Genomic DNA, 25672 nt, shown 5'->3' with positions numbered 1-25672 from the left:
GCCGATGGCTGGGGCTAATGACCTGGATGGATAATGTCTAATGTGTGTTACAGTAAATGACAATGAGGTCATACCCTCTAATTTTCATTTTGTACCCCACACAGAGCTCGTTCCCAGACTCTGCTACTACTACTTGCTTTCTTTCTCACACACACACACACACACACACACACACACACACACACACTTGCTCACTGGTCTGTATTTGCTCAAGAGTTACTGGAACAGGCCACATTGAAGTCTGGAAGCAAAAGGACATCCAGGCTCACAGCCCCCAGGTCTCACGGTTCCACTGATTGACCTGATGAAGACCAAAGGCTCCAATCACTGAGTCGATGTGTGTGTGCATACAGTATGTGTGTGGGCACGACTGTGTGTGTTTAACACGCGTGTGTCATCACCTGACCACACACACGGTTTGGATGAACCGTTATCATTTGCACATTCGACTCTTGAAAGTTCTCCAGAAATTCTGGGGCCAAAATCCGTCTTGTCCTTCTCTTCTTCCTCCTGCTGTCTTCTTTCTTTAATCCCACACAAGAAGGACCACATCAGTAGTCTGTCAAGCATGTGTGTATGTGTGTGTATGTGTCTTTGTGCATGTGGAGATAGATACCAGTTGGTTTTATCTACTGCCTAGGTGGCACAGTACAGATGATGGTATGCTGACAGTGCTGGAGTCCTGCCAGTGTGCCTGAATTCAAAAACAGCTTGTTGGAAAATGGACACACTGACAGAGATGGTTGCCTCTCTCTTCAATCCACATGTCCTGAACACAAGTATCTCATCACTATAACTACAGGTCTGTGAGTCAAGATTCATTTCCATCATTGATTAATTTGTCTGTTTAAACTGATCTTTAGAGGGTTGTTCAAACTTATGCTGCTTCGTCACTGGCTGAAACAACACAAGTCTTTGTGGTTTTTACACAGTCTTGTTTTCAGTCTGAAAATCCATCTAAAACCCAAAGATATCAAATAGCAAAAACTTACATTTGAAATACTGGAACTAGTGCATGTTGAACATTTTTGCTTGTTTAGTGACTTAGATGAATGATGTATGATCAACCAGCTGGTAAAACGAGAGTTATACCTGTATCAAGTACTGAACCAATTTCTTGATTAAAGTGTGGATCTACTGAAAACGCTTTTGATGATTGATTAATCAAGCAAACGAGCTGGGATGGGAAACATACTGAGTGGTTTCAGCTTCTCAAATGAGAGGATTTGTTTCTTTCCTCTTTTTTAAACTGATGTAAATTGGGTATGTTTCAGACAAGTCAACTTGGAATCTGGGAAATGGTGAGGAAAAGCACTTTTCACAAATGTCTGACATTTTTTTCAAAATCATTGCCAGATTAATAGAAAAACATCAAAAGACTAAGGGCTAATGAAAACAACCATTAGCTGCTGCACTATCTGTATCTGTGTTTACCTCCTGTGTGTGTGTAATCCTACTACACTGCTGACTAACTGGAAGCCAAATTTAGACCTCTCTTTACCACACACACACGCACATTTCCGTTTTCCGTAGCTTTTTTTCCCTCCATACTCTATTTTTTTTTTTTTTTACAGTATTATAACATCACTTTCCTTGGCACTTAGATTGTGATTGTTGCCTACAGGCATCTCCCGTCCTATTCCAGTGGTTAACACCTATTTATATAAGGGTTTCTGACGTTTTGCTTCCGCATCAAACAAGGTAACAATGCCAATACTGTAAGCTGCTTTCATTCATGAGGCACACCAGCATCAGCTGAGAGATAAATCCACTCAATAGTGTGTGGGTGGTATGGTCTGTGTTCTCTGGGTGGTCATATTTGGGAAATGTGAAGTCCAATAAAGGTGTATAATTTGGAGGGAGTTTTCATCCAGATGTACACAAAAATGTCCTGAAGCAGTAGGTTCAACAGGAGATGTTGTATTTACAGGCATTGTATTCATAAGTCACTTTGGCAGGTGAGAGAAATTTAATGAATTCCCTTGGGAACTGTTTGCAAATAATAAGCTCAGTTCCTCCAGAAAATTTCATCTGGGAAAAGATTCAGTTTGTGTGGTTTACAGTAAGCGCCAGAGGAAGTCGGAGCTGAATTGGTCTTACTTATGTACACTTGTTGAAACTACCAGGACGACAACGCACTCATTGTTTTGCTTGGAAGATTTAAGCGTCGTCGGCGCTGCTCGGCTGGTGTCACTGTATGTAACCAGCTTATGGATCAGAGGGAGCCACGGAGAGAAGTGAGTGACAGAGGGCGGCCGGGGGAAGAAAGAAAAGAGCGAATGAGTGTTCTGGCTTCTTGACCTCTTAGCGTAAGAAGTCTTCTAAGTTCAAACTCCAGTGATTATAAGCTGAGCTGGTATTTAAAGTGCCGACCCACCACCACCACACACCCCCACCCCCACCCCATTCACTCCAGGCTCGTGTGAGCTGTGTGTGCATGTGTGACAATGTCAGCGACTGGAATATAAGAGTACATACCACATGAACCTGTGTGTGTGTGTGTGTGTGTGTGTGTGTGTGTGTGTGTGTGTGTGTAGTGTGTGTGTGGGTAGGGTTTAGTAGAGTAGGTGGGCAGGGGGTCAGGGGTTGCTTGGTGGGGTTCTGGAGCCAGTGGGTCTTCTCCATTGTTCAGGCTGGAGGAGCCGAAGGGGGGCAGCGAGTATTGATGCTGAAGGTATTGCCTGCTTACGGTAGGGGGTTAGCAATAAGTGTGTGTGTCTCTATGTGTGTGTGTGTGTGTGTGTGTGTGTGTGTGTGTGAGTGTGGACCTTTGCTCCAGGAGGGACCCACAAGGGGCGGGAAAGGGAAAGTAATTACAGATGATATAGGACCAAAGGGAGGAAATTGATTAAAGAAAATGGGTGACCAGGAAGTAAGCAGGGATCTTTGTTTCCCCTTCAATTAAACTGAAATGTCTCAGTAGTCTGTCTCTTTGAGCTGCATGTGGAGGAGGAGGACAGGGCTGTGGAAAGAGAGGGGGTTCTCCCATGGACAGGGGGGGAGTGAGCTTACAGAGGTGATACTGATGGATGGATGAACTTGCAGCAGCACTCTCTGTAAAGGGGTGACAGTCCATGATCACCTCCATACGTTACTGTGCTCAGCGAGGAAAGCACATGGGCTATACAGTACAGTACCTGCAGCCGCAACACTCGCACACTTGTGTTTTGACCATCACTGCCATTGCTATCATGAGTTAACTGTTGTGGTCTGGAAAGGCAGAAACAAAGAAATAAAATTTTTTTAAAAAAACAGTCACACGAACCAACAAGGAAACGTAGGCATACAGCGTAAACATCCATCTCACCATACACTGACCTCTTTTTTCAACTTTGACCTACTACTATAATTGTTGACGCTCTTTTTAAACTGACTGAAAGCATCATGATCAATAAACAAGGCATCACTGTTATATCGAACATTTCAGGCGCACAAACTGAAATGGTGATTAATCTCAGTGGTTAACCTGCTGACATTAAACAAAGTTATCACAATAGAAGAGAAACAATTGCAGTGACCAAAACTACTAAAATAAGACCCATGGGTGTAATAAAATACTTACTACATTTGCGTAATTGTGACCTATGTGACACATTTTTCTAAGCTGTGTTAAATATGTACAGCACTGGACACCAATACACAACAGACCGTTGACTATTGCTTGATACGTCTAAATATTATTCACATTGGTTGTGTTTAACTTAACATTTGGAAAAATGATGTAAAAAAAAAAATCCAGTTTGAAGTCGACTGCATCCTCAAACAAACTTTAAAGTCACCACTCAGCTTTCTACCTCATTTACTGTTGCTTCTCTGTTACTTGCTTGGCAAATGCGAGTATACAGTATGAATAGTTTTACAAGGCCAAGGGAGAAATAGGACTGAGGGGTGGTGGTGGTGGTTGTATGTGTGTGGGGTGGGGGTGGGGGGTTGGGGTGGTTGAAGAAAGAGAAAACAGGTTGTCAGTGTGGTTGAACAGCAAAATAGCATTTTCTCCCTCGGGCTCAGCCTCCACAGATGTTTCATTCAGGCCCCATGGCAGGGCCACTCTAAAAAGTGCTCCAGTCCCGACACAATTCAGCCCCTTTGTGCGCTGAAGGAGAGAAGCTCAGCCCACTGTTTACTGCTCGTCCACCCCCATTCCTCCTTGTCTAACCCCCCTCCTCATGTTAGCAGGCGGAACAATTGGGGAGGGCCTTGCCCAGAGCTGGGGCGGTGTGGCAGGTCAACAGAATGGGCTGTGAATCCTGTGCCTCTGAATCCTCCGGGTGGGTGGTCCAGCTCTCTCCCCTCTCTGTGTCTCTCTCACACACATACACATAGAAACACTCTCCTCTCCTCTCCTCTCCTCTCCTCTCCTCTCCTCTCCTCTCCTCTCCTCTCCTCTCCTCTCCGTGCTCATTAGCTCATCCGCTGGGCCACGCATGGTGTTGCTGCATGGGTTCTGTGATGTGGTGATAGGTGGCCCAGAGAGGAAGCCAGACGGGGGTCTCTCTCTCTCTCTCTTCAGGATTAGCGGACTCCCAGTAGTTCCTCTTCACTGCGAGCAGGTCCCGCGCAGACCCGGTCAGACCACTCGGCAGTGCATGGGGGCCTGAGGTGGCCCACGTGGAGCCTGCCAGTGACTGGGTGGCAGTTACAACACTAATCCTGCTGCTGATTACCACTGGCATGAGGAAATAAACAGTAATAAATGAACCTACAAGGCCCAGCACACATACGCCCTTACAACAACTCCACCCCCACAATTCGTGCTGACACACTTGTACAGTGATACTCATCCAAAAAGTGGTAGCTTTACAGACCAGGAATATTGTTTTCAGGACTTTTTATGAATGATTGATCGGTCATTCGGTCTGTAAAAATGAAAAAGAAAAAAAAAAGGTGACATGATTAACCAGAGCCAAAGGAGATGGATTCAAATGTGAGAACAATATTTTAATTCAGGAAAGGTCCAAAATTCAAAGATATTCATGGAAGACAAAGAAGAGTTTCATGTTTGAGAAGCTACAAGGTGTGAAAACTTGGTATTTTTGCGTAACAAGTGAGTAAAAGTATTCACCGCTCATCAAAATAGCTGACTCAGTTGACTAATCAACTGATCTGTTCATTCTTCATCATATATTTTTCCTCAAACACCACAGCAAAAAACATACCACAGTCCATTGTTGTAACTAATCTTAATCATTTACATCATTAGTTAGTGTTTTTTTTTTTTACTTCATTTCTTTCATAGTATATCACACAGAAAAAAAAGGTTTTGTGTAACTTAGTCATACATTCAGGAAAGGAGAGGGGAAACTGCCTTGTGCATGTCTGGCATATTTCCCCATAGTCACAGCGACATCTAGTGAGCAGAAACTGGTACTGACAACAATGGAAAAATTGCACCAACTACTGTATATTGGGTAACACTGAGTTTTTTTTTGGTGATCATACTTTGTTTGATTAGAGGAAACTAATTGAAAACACAAATAAATTGTTTGAAGACTAAAAGGGTAAATATGAGATCAAATATTTGCTTGTATGTGTTGAAGTCAGTACAAATAGTCCACGTTGTTTACTAAATTAATTCATTTAAGATCCACAGTGGATCGTTATGAATTTTAGTTCTTCACGGCAATTAACATCTGCAAACTAATAGTGTCCTGCAGTGAGAGGGCAGAACTGAAGCAATGTACCAGCATATTTCCTCTAACAGCATTTGAGCAACGCTACATCCTGCTGTGGTTGAGAGGCGTTGATCCTCTTTTTTGGTTCCTTTAGATGCAAGTTACACTGTGATGCATTGAAGGGGAAGCTGCATATGAGAGCATCACCTGATGATAAAAATATCCATTAAAGATTTACGGAGACTACGACTCAGATTTTCTTAGATTTCTGCTGCTGTGAACCAAACTTAAAATGCCAGGGATTGGTTATAACCTCTTCATCCTGGGTAAGGCTTCTTATATTATATATTTATGTTAATTATTGTGCAATGACCCTTTATATATAAACACTTAATTTTATGATGAAATTAAGTGTCATGTTTTGTTACAATTTCTTAAAATCCTTGTTCTTCAAATGTTCTGTCTGAGTCTAGGTAATTTTTGTAGACATTAATAATGGAGTAGAAAAACTGAATATAACCCAAAAAAAGCATTTTAAGATAATCATCGACAAATAAAAACATAGTGAGACTGTTATATGCTGTCCTATTAACATAGTTTGAGTAAAATATCATTGGGCAAACAGGGCCACACCCTGAATTAAACAGCTGGTTCCCCATAAGGTTTTTAATGATAAGAAAACTAAGGTCAGGTGAGGGTCAGCAAACAAATAGAGACAAAATATTAATAATGGGGATACATAGTTACCTTTTATTGTTCATATGACAGCATATATATTTTTTAAAAAAAGTCCATATTGGGGGTAGACAGAGGTTGTTTCTTTTAACTACAACCATCCTTAACTGCAAGTTTATCATCTAACCCTAACCCTAACCACTAAACCTAACTGTGACGACGTTAGTCTAAACCCTAAGTGTTTTGTTTTGTTTTTTACCTAAACCTAACCCTAAACAAACTACAGCTGCTTCATAAGCTTAATCATGCGTTTAATAGTGTTACTATGATGACTTCAGCTCCAGTGTTCCCTCCTCCATGCAGTACAGTAGCTACTATTTCAGGAGATACTCCTATAGGCTATCAGGGTATAGGGACAAATGACCCATATGGTTGATCAGATTGGGCAATTTATTGGTAGAGTCTGTTGGATCTTAAGTTGATGACACCAGAATAGAAAAACTCAATGTGTTATGTTCAAACTTTGGACATTTCTGTGTTTACTGAGTGTTGAAAAGGCTGTATCCCTTCCTGCAGGTGTGGTTGTGGCTTCAGCCATAGCAGATGGGGAATCAACGACTCAGTATTCAGATGTATCAGATGTTACCGGTGGCAGTGGGCTCAATATCTCCAGTGACCAAATGCCCTCCAATATCACCACTAGTGCCAGCCCCAACACCAGCAGCTCCCTTTCCACCAGCAAAATGAGCACCACCAGCATGAGCATGTCCCCCAGAACAACAAGGGAGAAAGGTTTGATCTGAACTATTTAAACCCTCATACTGTAGCCTATATGTATTACCCAAAACCACGTATGTCAGAGATTATGGTCCTGAAAGCCAGTCCTTATCATTATCAAGTCTGCTTTCCCTAATCCTTTTATGACTATTATCTGTTTGTTTTGCTGTGGAGTAGAATAAATTGTTTCTTTGATTCAAGGTGGTGGAACAACCACCAAAAGCCCCACGACACTCTTGACCACACCTACACCCCGCAGTCCTCCTGAAAGCCAAACTTCCACCACGAAAACCGCCAAAACGACCAAAGGTGAGTGCAGACGAAAATGAATTAACTATAGTCTATAATTTTGTGTTCCCTGAATAGCCTCGGGATTTGATTTTCTTTTTTTTTTGTACTCTACATACAATTAGAGAGTCAGTTTTACAGTATTTGGCTTTACTGTAAAAAAAAAAAAAAAAAAATCATTCTCAAGTCAACCTTCCTTAACTTAGGCAACAGCTTACAAAGAAAAGGCTCCAATAAACGCTGGACGCTAACTGCAGAGTATAAGGGCTGACAGATAAAACAACTATCTTAAGAACATAGTGGAACATTTATCAGCTAAAAAAAGACAGATGAGCCGCTCAGGAGTTGGTAGAGACCTAAACATGTGAAGGCAGATATCACTGTGTGTCTGGATGTGTGAATAGGCAAATGTTTGCTGACACATTCGCCAGATCAGCAATGTTAAGTGAAAATATGTCATTGTTGTGGATTCGACTTAACTTTGTTGCCCCCAAGTGGACACAAAAAAATGATTTGCAGCTTTAAAATAGTAGAGTAATATAAGGGATATTGGACTGAAGCAACAGGGTTTCCCAATCTAGCATCTTCTGACACTAGGGTTTAACATTTAACAAGTCATTAGTAGGTTTCAGTGGTGTCCCAACATAATATCCTGTTAGCAATGTATCAAGTAAAGCCTCCCTCTTTTTAAAACACCTTTTTGTATTTCTTTTTGTAGCAGCAACAACAAGTCCCAAACAAAAACTTGGCAGTAAAGACGATGACAATGCTGGTGAGTTGAATTTAGGTTTACACCTCAAACAATATCAAACTATAATGTATTTTTGAGGTTGTATCTATGCTGTACGCTTTGACATACATGACAGATTTATGTCATTACCTTCAGCCAAGACTTTGAACTGCTGCTCCTACAGGTATTATCATCCTGGTCGTGATCATCCTTGTAACTGTTGGATTTGGACTTGCTTGCTTTCTTGCACGGAGGAGAGGAAGAGTAAGTAGAGTATATTAACTCTTCATTTCCACTTCCAAAACAGGAATAGCTACAATTAATGGTGATTAGCACAGTCAGCAGATAGTCGGTTTAATTTGGCTTGAAGTTGTGGCACTGACGATGTGTGTCTCTGAATCTCCTCAGCGCTACTCTGTTGATTTCGCCTCCAGACCAGATGAAGCTAACATCCCTCTCAGCACCGTGGAGCCTGTGGAGCCTGCTGACGCTGGTTCTCAGAACGGTCAGTCCACGTATATCAATTAGAAAAACTGAATATAACAAAAAAATTAAGCATTTTCAGATAATCATCGACAAATAAAAACATAGACTGTTATATGCTGTCCTATTAACATAGTTTGAGTAAAATATCATTAGGCAAACAGGGCCACACCCTGAATTAAACAGCTGGGTATAAGGTATAAGGTTTTTAATGATAAGAAAGCTAAGGTCAGGTGAGGGTCAGCAAACAAATAGAGACAAAATATTAATAATGGGGATGCATAGTTACCTTTTATTGTTCATATGACAGCATTAAAGTCCATGTTGGGGGTAGACAGAGGTTGTTTCTTTTAACTACAACCATCCTCAACTGCAAGTTTATCATCTAACCCTAACCACTAAACCTAATATATCGACAACAACATCGCTGAGAATATTTGTCACTATAGCAGAAAGAAAACACATCCTCCAAATGTGCTCTTTTATTGTTGCACAAAAACAAATCCTGACACTTGTACATTTTTCAGGTTTGCAGACATTTCAAAGCCAAGAAACTTCTACTAAAGAGCCACAAGAACAAGCAGCAGAGCCTGAAGTTCAAGATGAGAAGAAAGGTGAGACCCAATGATAAGCTGACAGGTATTTTCTATCTGTTATATAACAGTTCAGTTCTGTGAAACAGAAGAAAGAATTAGTTTTAGCTGTGACTTTAAGTGTGGTATGTGCACTTCTTTATTTTCTCTATCGTAAGATCACTGTTAAACTTAGTAAAAGGAAGTATCGTTCGTGACAGCTGTCTGAACTAAATATATATTAACACCAACATCCTGTGAGCTGGTGTGAATGCCCAGATAGGGAAAGCACAGACTTTTTAAAGCTGACAACAGAAAATGCCCATTTAATTCACGAAAGGCATTGATTTCACAACCTAATGCCAAAACTATACTACAATATCAATATGTTCTGCATGCAAACAACCTTGAATCCAGTGTGTCTGTCATCACACTAGGTATGAATTTCCTAAGAAATTACATTTGACGTTATGCAATGCCGTGACTCATACAAATCATTAAAAGAACTTGTGCAAAGATAAGAGCAGTTAAGGACCAGCTGAAAATGTTGTAATGTTTGTGACGACAAGTTGTGCACAACTCAACAACAGTTCCTTAGTTGGAGGGGGGGGGGGATGTGTCCTGCAGTACCGGAAACCACCACTTGATGGAAATGGAAGCCAGGTTAATATATTATAGGCCAATGCAGTTCGCTATGACTGATAGCTGATACTGATATCCAATAACTACAATAACTAACTGAAGATGTTAATGTGTATAATACAATTCAGCAAGTTTTATATGCAGTCACTCAGCTTTAAAAATTGGATAATTGACATACTGATGAATGCAAGAGCTTCTTCTGTGTGTTGTATATATTACGGCACATTCCTACCCAAACTTTTGGTCCAGCCTGCAGCACAATATATGCATGTCCAAATTAATTTTCCTTGTCCTATTGTTTTGACATTTTCATTTGTCTGAGGATGTATGAAGCGTACCTGCGCCCATGTTGAAAGGTAAAAAGTTCAGTCACGTCTGAGCCTGCCTCTCTGCCTTGAGCCACACTTTGTTTAAAACGGACAGTGCTGATGGCTCAAATGGTTCTCTTCCTCTCGTGGGAAAGAAATAATGAAACTCTTTCAACAATCAGAGCAGGTGGGGAGTCAGATTTTCTAACTGCTGCTGCTGTATAGGTTCAGGTTTTTGGAAAAAAGATTGATCTGATGATGTCTGTCTGTAACTTGTTTCAAAAGGGAATACTGAGGAAACCAGTCAAACACTTGGCAAATTACAGTTTCCACACAACCAAGGCTATTTGTTACAGCACCTGCTTGAAATGTCCATTTACAATATGTGACAGACAATAACCTCAACTTTGCTTAACACAAAGTCACACCCTTGATCTCATGAAAACACACATATCCAACCCCATTCATCCTTACTGGCACTTTGGCAACAGAGCAACTTAATTTTATTTTTGGGATTGGGTTGTTGTTACCGTAGCTACAACAAAGAAGACAAGAGAGGCAGAAGAAAATTTATTTTTGTATCTAAAGTGGAATCCATCTGAATGTGCGTATGACACCTTAGAAATACTTTATTTAACACCTACATCAATGGCAAGCATGCATTAGAAGAAGTGTTAGACCGGAAATCACATCATTGTGCAAACTGATGACTTAAGTAACTTAAAGTAGCTTGTGTGAGGTAACTGGAGGAGAAGACTGTTGGACCGGGACATTTGTAAGCTGTGCTAAGTACATCATCACAGGTTCATCGTCTTTCAGGGATAATGAGGTGAAAAAAGATGCAAAACATTCAGCTTTCTCTGTTTTTTTTTCATTTTTTTTTTTTTTTTATCTTTAGCAGGTGGTTAGTCACTTCCTGTGGGTTGAGTGCTTCCTCTTTATCCTACTTCATTTCATCGGAAAATGTGTTAATGCAATTAAAAAGTTATTCTAGAGAATTGGCCAAAGAAGAATATGTGTATTATGACAATAAGTAACCCACATAAGGATGCCAATGACCACAATGACACACTCGAGAACATCTAAAAAGATTTGCAAAGAGGTACTGAAATCATCCAAATAAATCTCTAACAATAAATGTTGAATGGGTAATTAGACAACAGAAATATTAGAGGGGTCTAATATGTGTAAATGCCCACACAACCATGTGATCGGCTGTAATAATTGAGATCACCTGTCCAGATGGGATATGGAGCCAGCGTTATTGGTTTTTATCATAGATTTAAGATTGGTTGAATCCTATTTGTCTAAGGACAAGTTGTGCTCATGAGCAACTTGTTAGTGCATCGTGTCATTCACATGTTGAGTAAGACACAATAACTGTTTACATATTATTCTTATACTTAAAATCTGTTTTTACTGATGCTTTATGCTCTCAAACAGCAGAAATACAAGACACAACCGCTGTGGACAGTTGGGCTGCACTAATGCATAGCAGGGCTAATCAGTCAGTCAGAATGCCAATATGCTCAAAATGACATTGCTAACATCCATATGTTAAGCATGTGTGATTTTAACATTTCCATTTGATGGTGCGTGAGGTATTTGAGAGTTACATCATGTTTCTGTATCAGCAACAACAACCACATACTTCTCATTTCATGTCTTTATACTGAGCTCATTTCCTCTTGGCTCTAGTTCAGTACTGAACATGAACATGTTCAAATAACCATTTTGGGGAAAGCAAAAAACTTAACTAAAATGTTGACCTTCCTTATACTGCATTTTAACATATTTTACATAACACCAATACAGAGCACATTTGCTGTCTCAGTATATGAAACGGAAAGGAAAGCTGATGAACAGGTCAACGGTCTACCTGTAGTAAAGAGTCTAGTCAGCTGCCATAAACCAGACAGACATGATGATTCTCTTAAGACTGGAATAACGCCCGAGGAGCCATCTTAGTCATGGCAGAATTATGTCCAGAACGACGGTCACCTTCCTCTCCCCTTCATCTCCGCTTTCCCTCCACCTAACCCTGGGTCAGATAATGATGGGGCCGCCCTACTTTCCCACAACCTCCAACAGCTGCATGGCTGTAGCTCATTAGGAACTGGTCAGTAATCAGCCGCCTCATTACCAACATGGTGGCCCCCTCAAATGCCTTTGCCCAAGAGAAATCCCCCTCCCTGACTGTCAGAGAGGGCAAAACCACTGCAGGCTATGAGTGGAAATACTGTTATTATGTGGCAGCTAAATACAGAACACACTGAACCAGTCTACCTGCAGTTTAAAACGTCAACCAACAATGTTACACAATTAATCTATTGCAACAGTTTAACTTCCTATTCGATAAATGACGACTGTTCGGTTTTTCCACTGTATTTCAATATTACCCATATTGTGTGTGTTTTTTTTTTTAACTCATCCCCGTGTTTATATTTATATTTGTGATGCCAACTAGATACAGAATAAAAACGGGCTTCCTGCTTTTGAGAACCACTAAAAAAAGGTTTTGCTTTTCCTTGGGTTTGTGCTTCACAGCTGAGACTGATAAATCTGTCGATGATGCCACTGCCGAGTCTGCAGCTCCGGCTGATTCTCCAGACAGCTCTGTCTCTGAGGACAAACCCAAAGCGGACGTCGTTGAGCAGACTCCTGATGCTCCTGTGCAGCAGAGCGTGGAGGAAAAAACTGATGATGAAGGCGTCGCCTCCAACCAGACTTCAGTGGAGTCACTGAAGGAGACAAATGAGAACAACAGCAATAGCACTGACTTGAGTCAGAAGAGAGGTTGGTATTTAATGAAGTTGTCCACTCATTGTAATGTCCACAACTATATAAGATATCACCTGAAGCCCACATGAGGCTGCAGCAGTCTGTACAAAACCCCCTTCATGCTTTATTTCTAAGCTGCAGTGGAGTGATGGTAACAAAAAAAGGGGAATCAATTAGAAAGACTGGGACAATGGGAGATCCTCACTTTATTTGGCAAACTCTGAACTGCTGAAGTTTTACATTAGCTTTAGACAAAACTTATCATGCAGTTTTGTATGGAAAGAAGGTGGGATAAGGATTTTATTGCCCATCTCTTAAACTGGAGTAGACCCTATGAACGTGATCATGTAATATGATGAGCAGTAACATTGATTAACTCTTATAACATACATGTACTTCAGAACATACTGGTATTAGTCGTCTTGTACATACATGTCAATGTGAAGAAATTGTTTTTTTTAATTGTTATTATTTGCTGTAACAAATACATTTATAAGGTATTGTCACATAAAGATTTTTTTGTTAGAAGATGTTATCGTCCAACATTTGACCAATACACAAAATGCGTTTTAACACCATAATGCACTTTGTCAACAGGTCTGGAATTGAGCAAGGTCTTCTGGGACGTTTCCCTCGACAGTCCAGTGTGACATTATTGCCTCAAAGCTCCTGTCCTGTTCTTCAAAACCTTGGTAAGACCGCAGCGGGCGAATGCTGTGCTGCAGCTGCTACACTGCTCAGCCAGTTCAGATGTTAGTAAATGGAAAACCCCCACCCCACAGCGCAGGTCAACAGATCACGTACGACCACTGGGAGTCCTGTGTTACAGCTTCTCGTTCTCAATTATTAAAAATAGATAGTTAGGAGTCATAACCCTTAAATCTAAAATTATAAAATGTGCTCGTCCCCAGAATTGTAAATCACGCTGATGGCCCGGTATCCAGTGGTTTATAAATATACTTTATGGAAGCTGCATCCAAAAGTTGAGCCTCACTGCAGGAGACATATCACAACATACAGTATATTATTAATGTAAACTGCTTGCCTATACCTTTACTTGCTTCTAGTAGTGTCTGTTTGCTAAGTCACACTTTGTCCACTCTTTTTTTTTCCTTGAGCTATTAACTACACATCATCAAATATCAACACATGATGACGACCAGGCAAACTCATTCAACTTGTGAAGAAAGGGGGAAAAAACTATGAAGCAGACTTTGACGGCTTTTATTTTTCTATCAAATTAATTCTGTTTCTGCTAAATGTAAACCACCCATTGCTTCCACTCACAGATGAGATTCCACTCGCACAGGTAGTAACAGTGGCCCTCTCAGTCTAATCATCACATGCTTCAGGATGTTATGCTCACATCTGCACCTGCGCTGCTTCTCTCTTCCTATCTGCTCAGAAACACTCAGGGCCGAAGCCTGAGGCCCGAGGAATTTGCACAGCTCTTAACAGCTGATGATAAGCTCACATCTGAGGAGCTAACCGCTCAGAAGCTCCGTGTTAGCAGTCACGGATCATCTCTGTTCCCACAAAAACACCAGCTTCAGAAATCTCAAGCATATCTGCATTTCAGCAAAGGTGGTCAGTCCTATAGTGCTACTGCAGCTCTAAATACCTGTTCACATAATGAGAGTTTTAATGTTAAATTCATCTTTACTCACTACATCTTAGCCTTTCTATTAAAACTGTTATCAGTTATCACATTGGCATCGGTTATTTGGAGCAGGAAGTTATTGATTATTGTTATCAGTGGGAAATGATCCCTAATACAAGACAATAAAGACGACTATGAAACTTACAGTAATGAGATATGTGAAACCTGTTGCTCGAATATGCCTCCAACTAGACCTGTTTCACAGAAAAGAAAAGAAATACAAGGTTTTGCAAGTTACCTCAACTCTGTCTGTAAATATTTGTTTCACATCTAGAAATTATTTAAGAACATGTGGTGTCATTTATTGGTGACATCAACTAAATACCCTCCACCCCTCCCTGTCCAAGTGTGCAAGACGACCTAATGTAGATACAATGTTGTGTAACATGGCGAGCTCTCGGAAAGAGGACCCAGTCCATGTGTAGGCATAGTCTTGTTCTAAGCATCATTTCTTAGTTTCAGGTGATTATACACTGATGAAAACAAAATCATGAATATAACAGGCTCTAGCAACTAATGTCATTCAATCTTAAATCCCTGCCTGCCACCCCCTCTCCTTCCCCTACCTTCCTGTCTCTCTCACAATGTTACTCTGTAATAACTTAGAAAATCATCCACTTGCAGATAAAAAACATTATAAATATTTGTTGTGATGCCTTAAGTTGGTTAAGTAGCAATAATGAATACAATTTAAAATTAAATCCAACGTTATGGAAAGCAATCATTTCTTTATCGTGGCCTTAATTTCTATTGAAAAGCACATATTTAGATTAATTGTACATAATTTTGGATACATAGTGAAAGTGATTTTTCTAAAATAAAATGATATTATTAGAGATACAGCTTTGATTGACAGGTCACATGAGTAGGTCCTCTAACATAACACAATGAACACATGATGGAAAAAAGGGGAAAAGGACAATTGCACTGAAACAGCAGAGAAAAGAAAAAGTGAAGTCTCTACTTGTTCCCACCTGGGATGGGAAGTGATGAACAAGCTGGAAACAGAAGTTGAAGGGCTGTTTGCCATTCTGCGCCAGTAGATAATTGATATGAACTGACAGGTCATAAACTAAACCAGCATAATTAGACCTGGGACTTCACAGTGTTATTTTCCAGTCAGCGCTTGGCTTTCATGTTTGATGACTATAACGTTGGTGTAAATTGTCCGTCCCGCCTGGGATGAATATTTCACAGAGAGGTGGAGGCAGGAGAAAGAGAGTGACAGACTGAGATTTAACTGTGTGAGACAAGGCTATAGTCAGCTAAAGCAACTTCACAGAGGCTCTTATTTGAATGAACTGCTGCTGCTGGTTCAGAGACAGGTCACAAAGACGAGGAGGGTCAAGGATCTGAGCATGAAGAGGGTAGTTAATCTCTCATGGGCCTTTAACTTCAGGGGAAGACATTTTGGCTCTTTGGCTATTGCAGGTGTAACACAGATTTATGGCAACAGGATGACAATAGTATACAGTATGTGGTCAACACAGGATTTGTATCTTGGTAATAACAGTGAGAAGAAAGCTTCCTGCTCGTGAGTTTTGATGTGGTGCGGGTAGACCATTACACCTGGGCAGCTTTACAGGAGGGAGGGACTGTCGGAAAGCGCAGACTAACACTCCCCTCACACTACAAGAAGAAGAAAACAGCTGGTCCAGGCTGGGTCTGCCCCTTCCTCCCGACACTTCCCATCCCAAACCATCAAGTTTTAGTTAGAAATTGAAATCTAAAACTTTGCAGTTGCAAAGTGGTGAAGATAGCAATTAGACCTGTCTTATTACAGGGCTCAAAGGGCTGCCCCTGCAGTTTAAGCTGCACATGTAATTTCATGGTGTGTGTCATCGCTGTTTTCCTGTGACGATGTGAAAATTGAATTTACTATATATCCTTTATGTTTATAGACTCCAAAATGCCCAGTGTCATTTTCTTACTTTCTAAAGAAGTCAAATTTATTGCCATTATTAAGTGTTTCACTTAAGAGTAGTGACGTGCTATGGATAAAGAATGGTAAAATTGCAGCTGAGTGACAATAAGTGAATATATTATTACTGGATATTGGTTATTGGATAGTGCTTCACAATATTAAATGTGTTGTTACCACCAGGTCAGAATAATTTCAAGTCTGGATTATGTTACCAACCAATAGATAAATGTCACGCAGCGTTAAGAAAAAAGGAATGGTCACAAACCATTTAAGGGACATTGCGTTATTACTCTCATGCATACTATAATAGGCTATATCTCAAATAAGGAGCAAGATGATATTATAAAAATATCTGAAATTTGAATCTTAAGATAAAGACTTACAATTAAATGCAAAAAATATATAACTTTTTGAATTATGCTCATTCACTTTCTTGCCAAAAGTTTGGAGAGCAGCATGAGAAATGAAGCTGATGCTAGCAGACAGTTAGCCTCTTCTAGCACAAGACTTTAGCCCTTTTATACAAAGGACATAAGATGCTATACAGGGGCTTTGTAGTCGACTCTTTCTTGTTGCCTATTTGACGGTGAAATTAAGACATGAAACTAAGTTATCAGGGTCTTAAAAGAAAATGAATCTAGAGAGGAATTCCTGAAATGTTTTAGCAGACAATGAGACAAATAGTGCTTTGTGATGCAACTTGCACACTGTTCAGCTTCAATTGTTATAGGTCTAATTTATAAGTGAAAAAATTTACTTGTCATTGCAGGAATACAGCTGTCCCTTCTCGGACAATTTGAAGATAATAAATTTGTCAGTGGTGATTTGAGGATGCTGTTTTTTTTTTAACGCCTTGTCAACATATTAGGAGTTGTGCACCAAACAAAACGGAGCAAGAGACAAGCTGATTGTTTCCCAAACAGTTCAATGAGTTTGTTTTGAAACCGAATCGTTTATGAGGTCATGGTGTGATTTTGTTGAAAGAAATGAGACACTGATAAATGAGCTCGACTGAAACCACTGCAGAACCTTTCCAGGTGCCGTCATGTACAGCAGATCGATACCTTCCTTCATGTCTCACAGGTTAGCTTCCTGTGTTATGCCTCTTTATCACAACCGTGCAGTTTGTCTCTTTTTCCCCTCTGTGGTTCCTTGACCTGAAGAGGCTCTGGAGTTGTCCTTTCCAAGGGTCATAGGTCAGACAATCCTAATTAAAGGGTTCACAGTGACTGCAGGAGAATAATGTGGCCTCAATGTCAGAGTCAACTGGCCTACATTCCTCTACCTGTCACTGAGCAAGTCTCAGCAGAATAGGATGTGCGGCGGCTGCTGTGATGTGAAGCTCAAACCAGGATACATTTCAACGAGGCCACAGCACATGACAGAACCTGAAACAAACTACAAACAATATTTGTGAGAAAAATGGATGGAGAAATGAAAAACTGTTCTTGGTGGTTTTAACGTCGCCTTAGAGCAGAGTCTCACTTTCCTTCACAAATACTTCAAACAGCTGACAGAAACACACATCTAATGATTTAAAGAGATGTGAACATTTTTCTGATAAAGCAAGTTTTTAATGTATGATTAATAAATAATTTGTTCAAGCTTTGCTCAATTACTTCCATTTGGAGCCATTTACCAATATTAAATAGGTGTTAATATGGAGAAATGAAACACTATTTATTTTTTTATTTATCAAAATGACAGAAAACGGCCAACTTAACCAAAACTTGCTCTAATTACCTAAGTGTTTATATTGCGCCATAAAACTTAAGTAGATTATTAATTTCCAATTAATTTTTGTCATGATTTATAAGTCTGCAACAGGTGAGTTAGTCGGAATTACTAACACAAGATGAAAGAAAGTGGTCACCTAAAAGGCTTCTCACCTCTGCTTTCCCTGATGCCCCGACCGGTGTCCTTTTATTTTAAGAGGCGTCCATGTATGCTGGGCCTTGACCTTCACTATTTACACTTAGACATTTTACAACTTCAGTCCATACTTTGGCAGGTGGCCTGCAAAACATTTATAGGGCTTAGTTTGGCGGTGAGCGTTTCACTTTTACGCCATGCTGCATGTCTCTTAACAAAGGAAAAGGAGGGGGAGTAACACAGTGAAAACAATGTGCAGAGAACACAGAAATAGAGCCGGCGCTCCAGTCGTATACTGTGGACTCAGGGTGGGTTCGTTGTGAACAATCACACCTTTGACATTTTGTGATCTACTGGCTGAGCTGCCTCTACTCTGCCTGGTTACTAATGGTCACCAATGCTTTGATCTGTTTTTGCATTTCACCTTCTCTAAGGAGGAAACAGCTGTTCAGTTTATGTTGAAGCAATGACAACCGGCTGCAGTTTAGAAGTTTGTCATGATCACTGAGGAGCAGCGGGGGTTTTGTTTGTGTCGCTGGTTCCCCCGGGGACAGCGTTAGGTAAATGTTTATATTACTGTGAAGAGAATGAAGAAATCACCACTCTCGTGTTGCGACCTCGCCCAACTTATGTGTGTGTGCGTGTAAAATAAATCAGGTTGTAAGCTTAGATGTGTATTAACAATCTCTGAGTCAGGTATTTGTCATGATTGAAATTCTAGACTTCATAAATCACCTAAAAGACTAAGAGGCCACGCTAGTAACTGTGCAAGGCTGTTCTTAGCTGCAATGATAAATGCTGGTGGCATCCTCATACTGACATTGTCAACATGTTCAAGCCCAGAGAGTAATGTGTACCAGCTTCCCTTGCTTAGTTCAGCTTAGTGCGTTAAAAGGCGAACCTTTACTAACTGGCACTGAAAACCAGGGGATGGCGCTGGATGAAATGTCTGAAGATTACGACAGTTACCTGACGATGTGAATTTTTTACCTAAATGACATAACATTCATTCATTCATTCAACCTTTTTTTAATTTGGTAATGCACCAAGGTGGACACCCCATTTACAATGTAGCCCGGCAAAGTTAACAGGTACAGACATAAGAAACAACAATGTTGTGCTTACATAAAAGTGGCAGAAAACACAAACACCACAAAATTGAAACGTGGCAAGAAATAATACAACAATTAAAGTCTCTGAAAATATGAACAGTACACTAAATAAAATCTTAACAGTAATTGAAATATCATAATGAGGATGTATGGATCAGGTAGGCGGGACCCTAACCATCACTCTATCTCTTACCAAACAGGAACATCTAGAGATTAAATGCGATGTAAGTGCCCTAAGGCTAAATAATAAGAAAGTTTTAAAGTATTCGGCAAGTTGTTCCATATTACAGGTGCACAATAAGAAAAACTAGATCTTCCAAGTTCGGTTAAGTGTTGCTGAGGTGTTGCTAAGCAAAACAAACAAAACATTTCCTCAGATGCAATTTGCTGGTAGCATCAGAGGCAGAGAAGTCACCAAAGTCATTAGAATACATCATCAGGGAACCATGAATGTCTGCACCAAATGTTATGGCGATCTATCCCATAGCTGTCATGATATTTAAGTCTGGAACAAAGCAGTGAACCAAGCGATCCCCAGAGCCGGGCTTGTCCTCTCCCATTGTCCCATCCAGACTGGGTTAGACATTCCTGGCCCGGCTTTGTGCAGTTGGCAGGGCCGCTGTGATCAGGAGGCCTGCTGACAGACGGCCGTTGATTCACCTGCTGGTATTGCCTCTGGCGGTGGCTCCGAATTCCTCAGGCAGTGTCAAACTGTCAGAGTCCTATACTGTTGCTTTATTACATCTCTGCCTCTCATCATTCACACGCAGTTTAAAGTGAGCTCAGGTGGAATCTCAGGTGATGATGAATGAAAGTTCCTAAAAATGTTAAACCCTTAGTTTCGTTTCATGTGCTGCGAGTTGATGCGCAGGACATGTTGAAATACGAACGTGGAAACAACCAAGAATTGTTTTGAAATCTCGGTATCAACCCTGATGGGTATATACAGTATGTCTCACACTGTGTTACAACGCCGGACGATAATGAGTACAAGGTAGCAGGTGTCACTGTAAGTGTAAGTAACCTTAAAGCCTGCTCTCGTTATCAGCATGTCTTCTCTGAATGGATGGTGCTGAATGCTCGAAGCTAAGAAGTTAACGGCGACTTGCTGGCTAACTGGTGACCAGCCAGGACCAGTACCAGTACCAGTCAATCCTTTTTGATTTCGCTGCAATTACCTTACCGAGATTGTTTTCAAAAAGTCACAGTTCACACAGTTAATTTAAAAGATGTACCATCGATCCTGTGCTAGCTGCAAAGAACCAAAAACAAAAAAAACTTTTGGTTGTTTGGGGAGCAGTGCATATCCTGATAGAGGTGAAACAGAAGTGAATGGTGCAATATACCTCACAACTTTGTCCTTTTTGAGCTCAATTTCCAGCCCACCATTCCCTCAATGTCACTGGACAATTGATGATGAAAGTTGTGGTGCCCTATGTGGCTCACCTGGTAGAGAGCGGCATGTGTTTCAATCCTACCTTTGGCTCCTGGCTACATGTCATCCCCTCCCTCTTCCCCTGACCCTCCAGTCTATCTTTACTGCGATTTTGACTGCTAGACTTGATTTTAGATGTTTGGATTTTGTAAACCTGACTTATACCCAAGCATTCATTTAAATTATTTAGATTTCTATTCTAAACTGAATCCAGAGTCAGAGACTATGTTATACAGTATCTTCTTCTTCCCTTCAATATTTCTAAGATTACATCTCTCACCTTTTTTTCCTTTGAACTAATGTTTTCATCATTCATACCTGAACCATAAATCTGCATCCTGTTTTGTTGTGGAAAAACATCCTTCCACATTCTAGTGCATGAAACTTAACCTTGGGGTAATCAATCCATCAGGTCTGATACACTTTATCGCTCCAGTTGTTCCAACCTCTGTTTTTGTGCACACCCCCTGTCATGTCAGTAGCCCCAATAAAAACATTAATCACCTTACAAAATACACACACGATCACTTCAGTGACAAATTGTGTCATTTAGCCTTTAGCTGCGTGTTTTTGTCCTGATACACATCAATAATAGAGAAATTTTTAATTTATTATTCTTTCTTATTTATGTTTTAGGAGCAAAGTAATAAAACTGAAAAAAGTTTAAAGGGACAAAGAGGATTTTTGGAAAGCGAAGTGTTTCCACACTACATTTCCCATGAGCCTCCGCGTGCACGGTGAAATTCTTGGACCGGCGCAAAACGGACGAAAGCGAAAACATTTGCCAAAATCTTTTCATTAATGAAGAATGAAAGTCAGAGGTTCGAAGACAATCAGATACCATCGTAGTTCCGACCATAAATGGCGATTCGGCAGGGTTATTCCCATGACAGCGTCTGCCAAACCGAAACTAGGAAATGCTGGGCGAGCCGACCACTAGTAATAATAACAAAATAACGATAAAGACAAAATGATATATTTATCGAAAATGGAGCCATTAACAGGTGTGGGTAACATAGATTCATCCACATTAATATGAGACTTTTTTATAACCAAAAGCAAACTCCTCGTTGTCCCTTTAACTGTTTGTTTTCACAAACTTACATTGTTTTACCTAAATAGTATTTGTGGGTTTCCCATTTGTGTGTGACTGAGAAGAAGGATGAACAGCCATATAGGGGATTCGGTTGAGAATTTTCCTCCACACTCCTAAATCCCCCGAGGAATGCCCAGTCTTTCAGCAGCCAGGTTTCACTATAGTGGTTAGTGGTCTCCACAGATCCCTATCTGTGCCTGTGGCTCAGCTCAGTGAAGCCCTAAGATCAATGTGAAGTCTCACCTGCAACCTGAGTCCCAGTGGTCACATGACTGGTTTAAAACCAAACTCCTTTATATTAGATGCAGTTCAGATTCACACAGGTCAAATTTGGGATTTGTGGGGTTTGTGAGAACAAAACACCTCTTTGACAGATACGATGTGAGTTCGGGAGATTGCCAGTAAGAGTGCTCTAAACTGTGCTGAAAGCATCAGCCATTGTCCTCAAGTTATTGCTCTAAAACCACTTAACACTATACCTTTGTTTAGACAAATATTTGGATACATCCACAGATGAGCATCCTCTGCACTGTTGTCACTTCACCCTTGGGCACTACAGTGTTTTTTTTGTGCAGCTGCTTAATGGTTAAGCATAAATCACATCAATAGATGTGGAGTGGGATTATGTCAGCTATCCTTTTCCTCAAACAGATGTTTCTCCATGAAGGTGAAAGGTTATGGCAAAGGCCACATAAACTTGGCCAAAGCAGAAGTTACAAGTTACACAAAGCAGGTGATTGCAGGACACATGACTGTGGGACGAAGTACATTGTCTTATTTGATCTCTCTCTCTCTTTCTCTCTCTCTCTCTCTCTCTCTCTCTCTCCCTCTCTCAGATTGAGGAAAACATGACCAAAAGGACACTTCTCCAAACTTAAATGGATGTTGCTTTCCCGTTGGAAACTGATTTGTTGTAACAGCAGCTTTTTCTAAATTAACTTTCAGCTGAGCTCAGATTTGTTTATAATTTCTATGTATTAAATATTGAGTGTAACCAAATGCATTCAAGTCGAGATTTATTGGACTAACAGATGTGTTATTATTTTTGGTGCAATTTCACAATGAGGTACACTTATAAAAGTTTAAAATGTTATTACCACAGTAATGGTGAATATGATGTAAATAAATGTGTTTTTATAATTTAAGTGTAAATAACAGTATTGGCAGCCTATAGTCATTGCCCCATGATACCCTCAAAGGCGAGCAAAGCAACCTGGTTAACCAAGACTACTCTTTACACTTAACAGCCAAATGGGTCCATTTTTTTCACATCAAAGTTTTTTGTGAAGTGTTATAACTATATTACACATAAACCAGACAGTATTTGATTGTAAGATTTAAACCAGTGTTTATGTTGGAATATTATTGTATTATGCTGAATTTTGCCTTTCCATGCTCTCACCATTTAGTAGTATTAAAGTTTATGTTATGCTGAAATACTGTTGTAATTTGTATTTTATTGTGTCCCACATGTTATTGACATTATAGTTAAAGGTGGAAGTAAGCAGAACGTTTGTGTTAATATAAGTCTTAAATAGTTATATCTTCCGACAGCAATCACTTATATAGAGTGTTTGGTCCGAAACACGGGTCTGTCAGTCACTCTGCTCTGCTGTAAGCCGAGGAGAAAACTTTCCTTGTATCCTACAACCTTTATCCAATGAGGAGAGAGAACGGCATAAAGGGGCGGTCCTCTCTGTGTGTGCAGCCAAGGGATGCGCGTGAATGTGGTGACGTAGGGACAAGGGCGGGGACTGCTAACTCCATCGGCTGACAGGATCGGATCTCTTACTTCTGCTTTAAAGTTTGATCAGTCGTGGCCTTCAGAACTAAATAAATTCCGTAAATTTAACCAACAAGTTGCGATGTGATCTGAAACAACAACACATCTCTGTTGTTCCCCCACTGACATCTACAAACTGTTCTTCAGAAAGCCCCTGGCTTGTTCTCCTGTAAGTGCAAATATGAGGTCCAGGTGCAAACATATATAGTTCAAAGTGATAGTGTTAAAAGACAAGAATCCCCCAACACTGTGCGGCACACATTCCTAGGTCAGTATCTGAGTTTCCCTTTTAGGAACCAGTGTTCTCTAGGAGCAGTGTGTAGTTGCATCAGTATTGATGCTAATTAAACCTTAAACAAGGAGTTAAATGATTGGAAAATTATAATTTTATGATGCTATCAATCAAATATGTCAGTGTAAGTCTGATAGAATATTAATTTGCTATTTAATAGACAATAAACTTCACCTTACTGTGCGTGGTTTGAGCTCAACTAAAGGGACAGCATATATACTACGTGGCTTTAGAGTCCTGTTTAATTGCATAAGGTATATAACATTTTTATTATTTCCATCTACAGTGATGTGTTGCCCAGTGTTTGGGCCTGATCCAGCTGCTATATCCAGCCTGTTTCCATGGGCTTCTACTCTCCTTTAAAGACAAGTGATAGCACCAGCCTATATCAATCTGCCTGCAGGATGCTTTAATCCACCATTAAGAAGATGAAATGCTGCACTGAGCCTGCGGTGCAGCAGTGACGGCAGGAGCGGTTCTAAAATTTGTGCGCCTACCCCCTCAAACCTAACCGCAGTCATGGACACCCTGCACCAAACCACCCAGTACAGCAGAACACAAACCTCTTCCTCCTCGGAACTGGATCCAAACGTCTCGGGTCTCAGTATCCTCTATTTATATGCTGTGTATATTTACAACAGGCCGGATGATTAGGATGCAAGCGAGTATGCAGCGTTAGAGCAAAGAAAATGTAGGCGCAATCTTCTTCAGCTATTCTGAGGGGACAACGAGTTTATTAGGGGTGAACCACCTCACTGATGTCAAGGCTTGTTTTCAAAGAATCGCTCAGATCAACTTTCCGGAGCAACTTCGCACATTACATTTTCACGTTGTTTCTTTATTTATTTATTTATTTTGAGTAATGTAGGAAAATCCAGTACAGCAAAAACAACCTATAAAGTCAGACAATATAAAAGAGCATAAGCACACAAACACCTGTAATTGACAGTATGTTCTTGGGTAACAGTTTGAAGGAAGTAACTCCAGATAACATCCTTGGTTTATACCGCTCTTTCGCTAAATATATCCATTGTCACTAACAAGGCCTATGTATTAAACACAAATTACCTTTGTAGTTACCTTCAGTGTTGTTTTTGCGGCAACCGTTCTTTTTCCGCCGTGTAGTTCTTTATGACATGTCTCTCCTATAAGAGGATGAGCAATATCTCTATATTGAATTTCAGATGGATAAACCTTCTAGTAAAAAAAAACATGTTTCTACTAGATATGAGACACAGAAAATGTATGTATTTTTCAAGTGTGACTGTGTTAACATTGTTTTAATGTGTTCAGCAGATATTCTGTTCTATTCTCAGTGCAGTGGGGATTTTGTCTTCACTGGATTAAATGTATGTAGGAGCAATACAATAGGAGCAGTGTCTTTAACATGACTCAGTAGATCTTTACCTATAGTTGACCTCCCGTATTCTCGGCACACTGACGCACATACATACACATTTACACACACACTGACAGTGGCTCGAGTCTGCAAGTGTTCAGAACAGCTGGACTTAGCTGTTCATCAAGCGCATGAATGGTCGTGGAGATGTTCTCGAGTGATAAGTGTTAAGGACACGCTGAGAATGTGAAGAATGATCACTAAAACTAAAACTTCTGTTGAGGGAAAACA

General features: G+C 40.3%; 1 protein-coding gene across 1 annotated transcript; it reads left to right on the top strand.

Annotated features, from left to right (window-relative positions):
- Positions 1-5778: 5778 nt before the first annotated feature.
- LOC146991966 (uncharacterized) lies at positions 5779-23401 on the top strand. Its single transcript, XM_085781858.1, has 10 exons — positions 5779-5938; positions 6864-7079; positions 7266-7373; positions 8071-8124; positions 8267-8346; positions 8491-8587; positions 9093-9179; positions 12635-12883; positions 13466-13560; positions 22804-23401. The coding sequence occupies exons 1-9, from the start codon at positions 5905-5907 to the stop codon at positions 13516-13518; spliced, it is 978 nt and encodes a 325-aa protein (XP_085637984.1). The 5' UTR covers positions 5779-5904; the 3' UTR covers positions 13519-13560; positions 22804-23401.
- The last annotated feature ends 2271 nt before the right edge of the window (positions 23402-25672 follow it).

The sequence above is a fragment of the Trachurus japonicus genome, chromosome 1 (assembly GCF_045865225.1).
Source record: "Trachurus japonicus isolate A0001 chromosome 1, Traja_1.0".
Classification (NCBI taxonomy): Eukaryota; Metazoa; Chordata; class Actinopteri; order Carangiformes; family Carangidae; genus Trachurus; species Trachurus japonicus.
This window is presented reverse-complemented; position numbering and strand designations above follow the sequence as displayed.

Coding starts and splice junctions, on each gene's coding strand:
- LOC146991966 (XM_085781858.1), top strand. CDS start 5,905: ATGCCAGGGATTGGTTATAACCTCTTCATCCTGG. Junction 7,080..7,265: donor CAGAACAACAAGGGAGAAAG/GTTTGATCTGAA, acceptor CTTTGATTCAAG/GTGGTGGAACAACCACCAAA. Junction 12,884..13,465: donor TGACTTGAGTCAGAAGAGAG/GTTGGTATTTAA, acceptor CTTTGTCAACAG/GTCTGGAATTGAGCAAGGTC.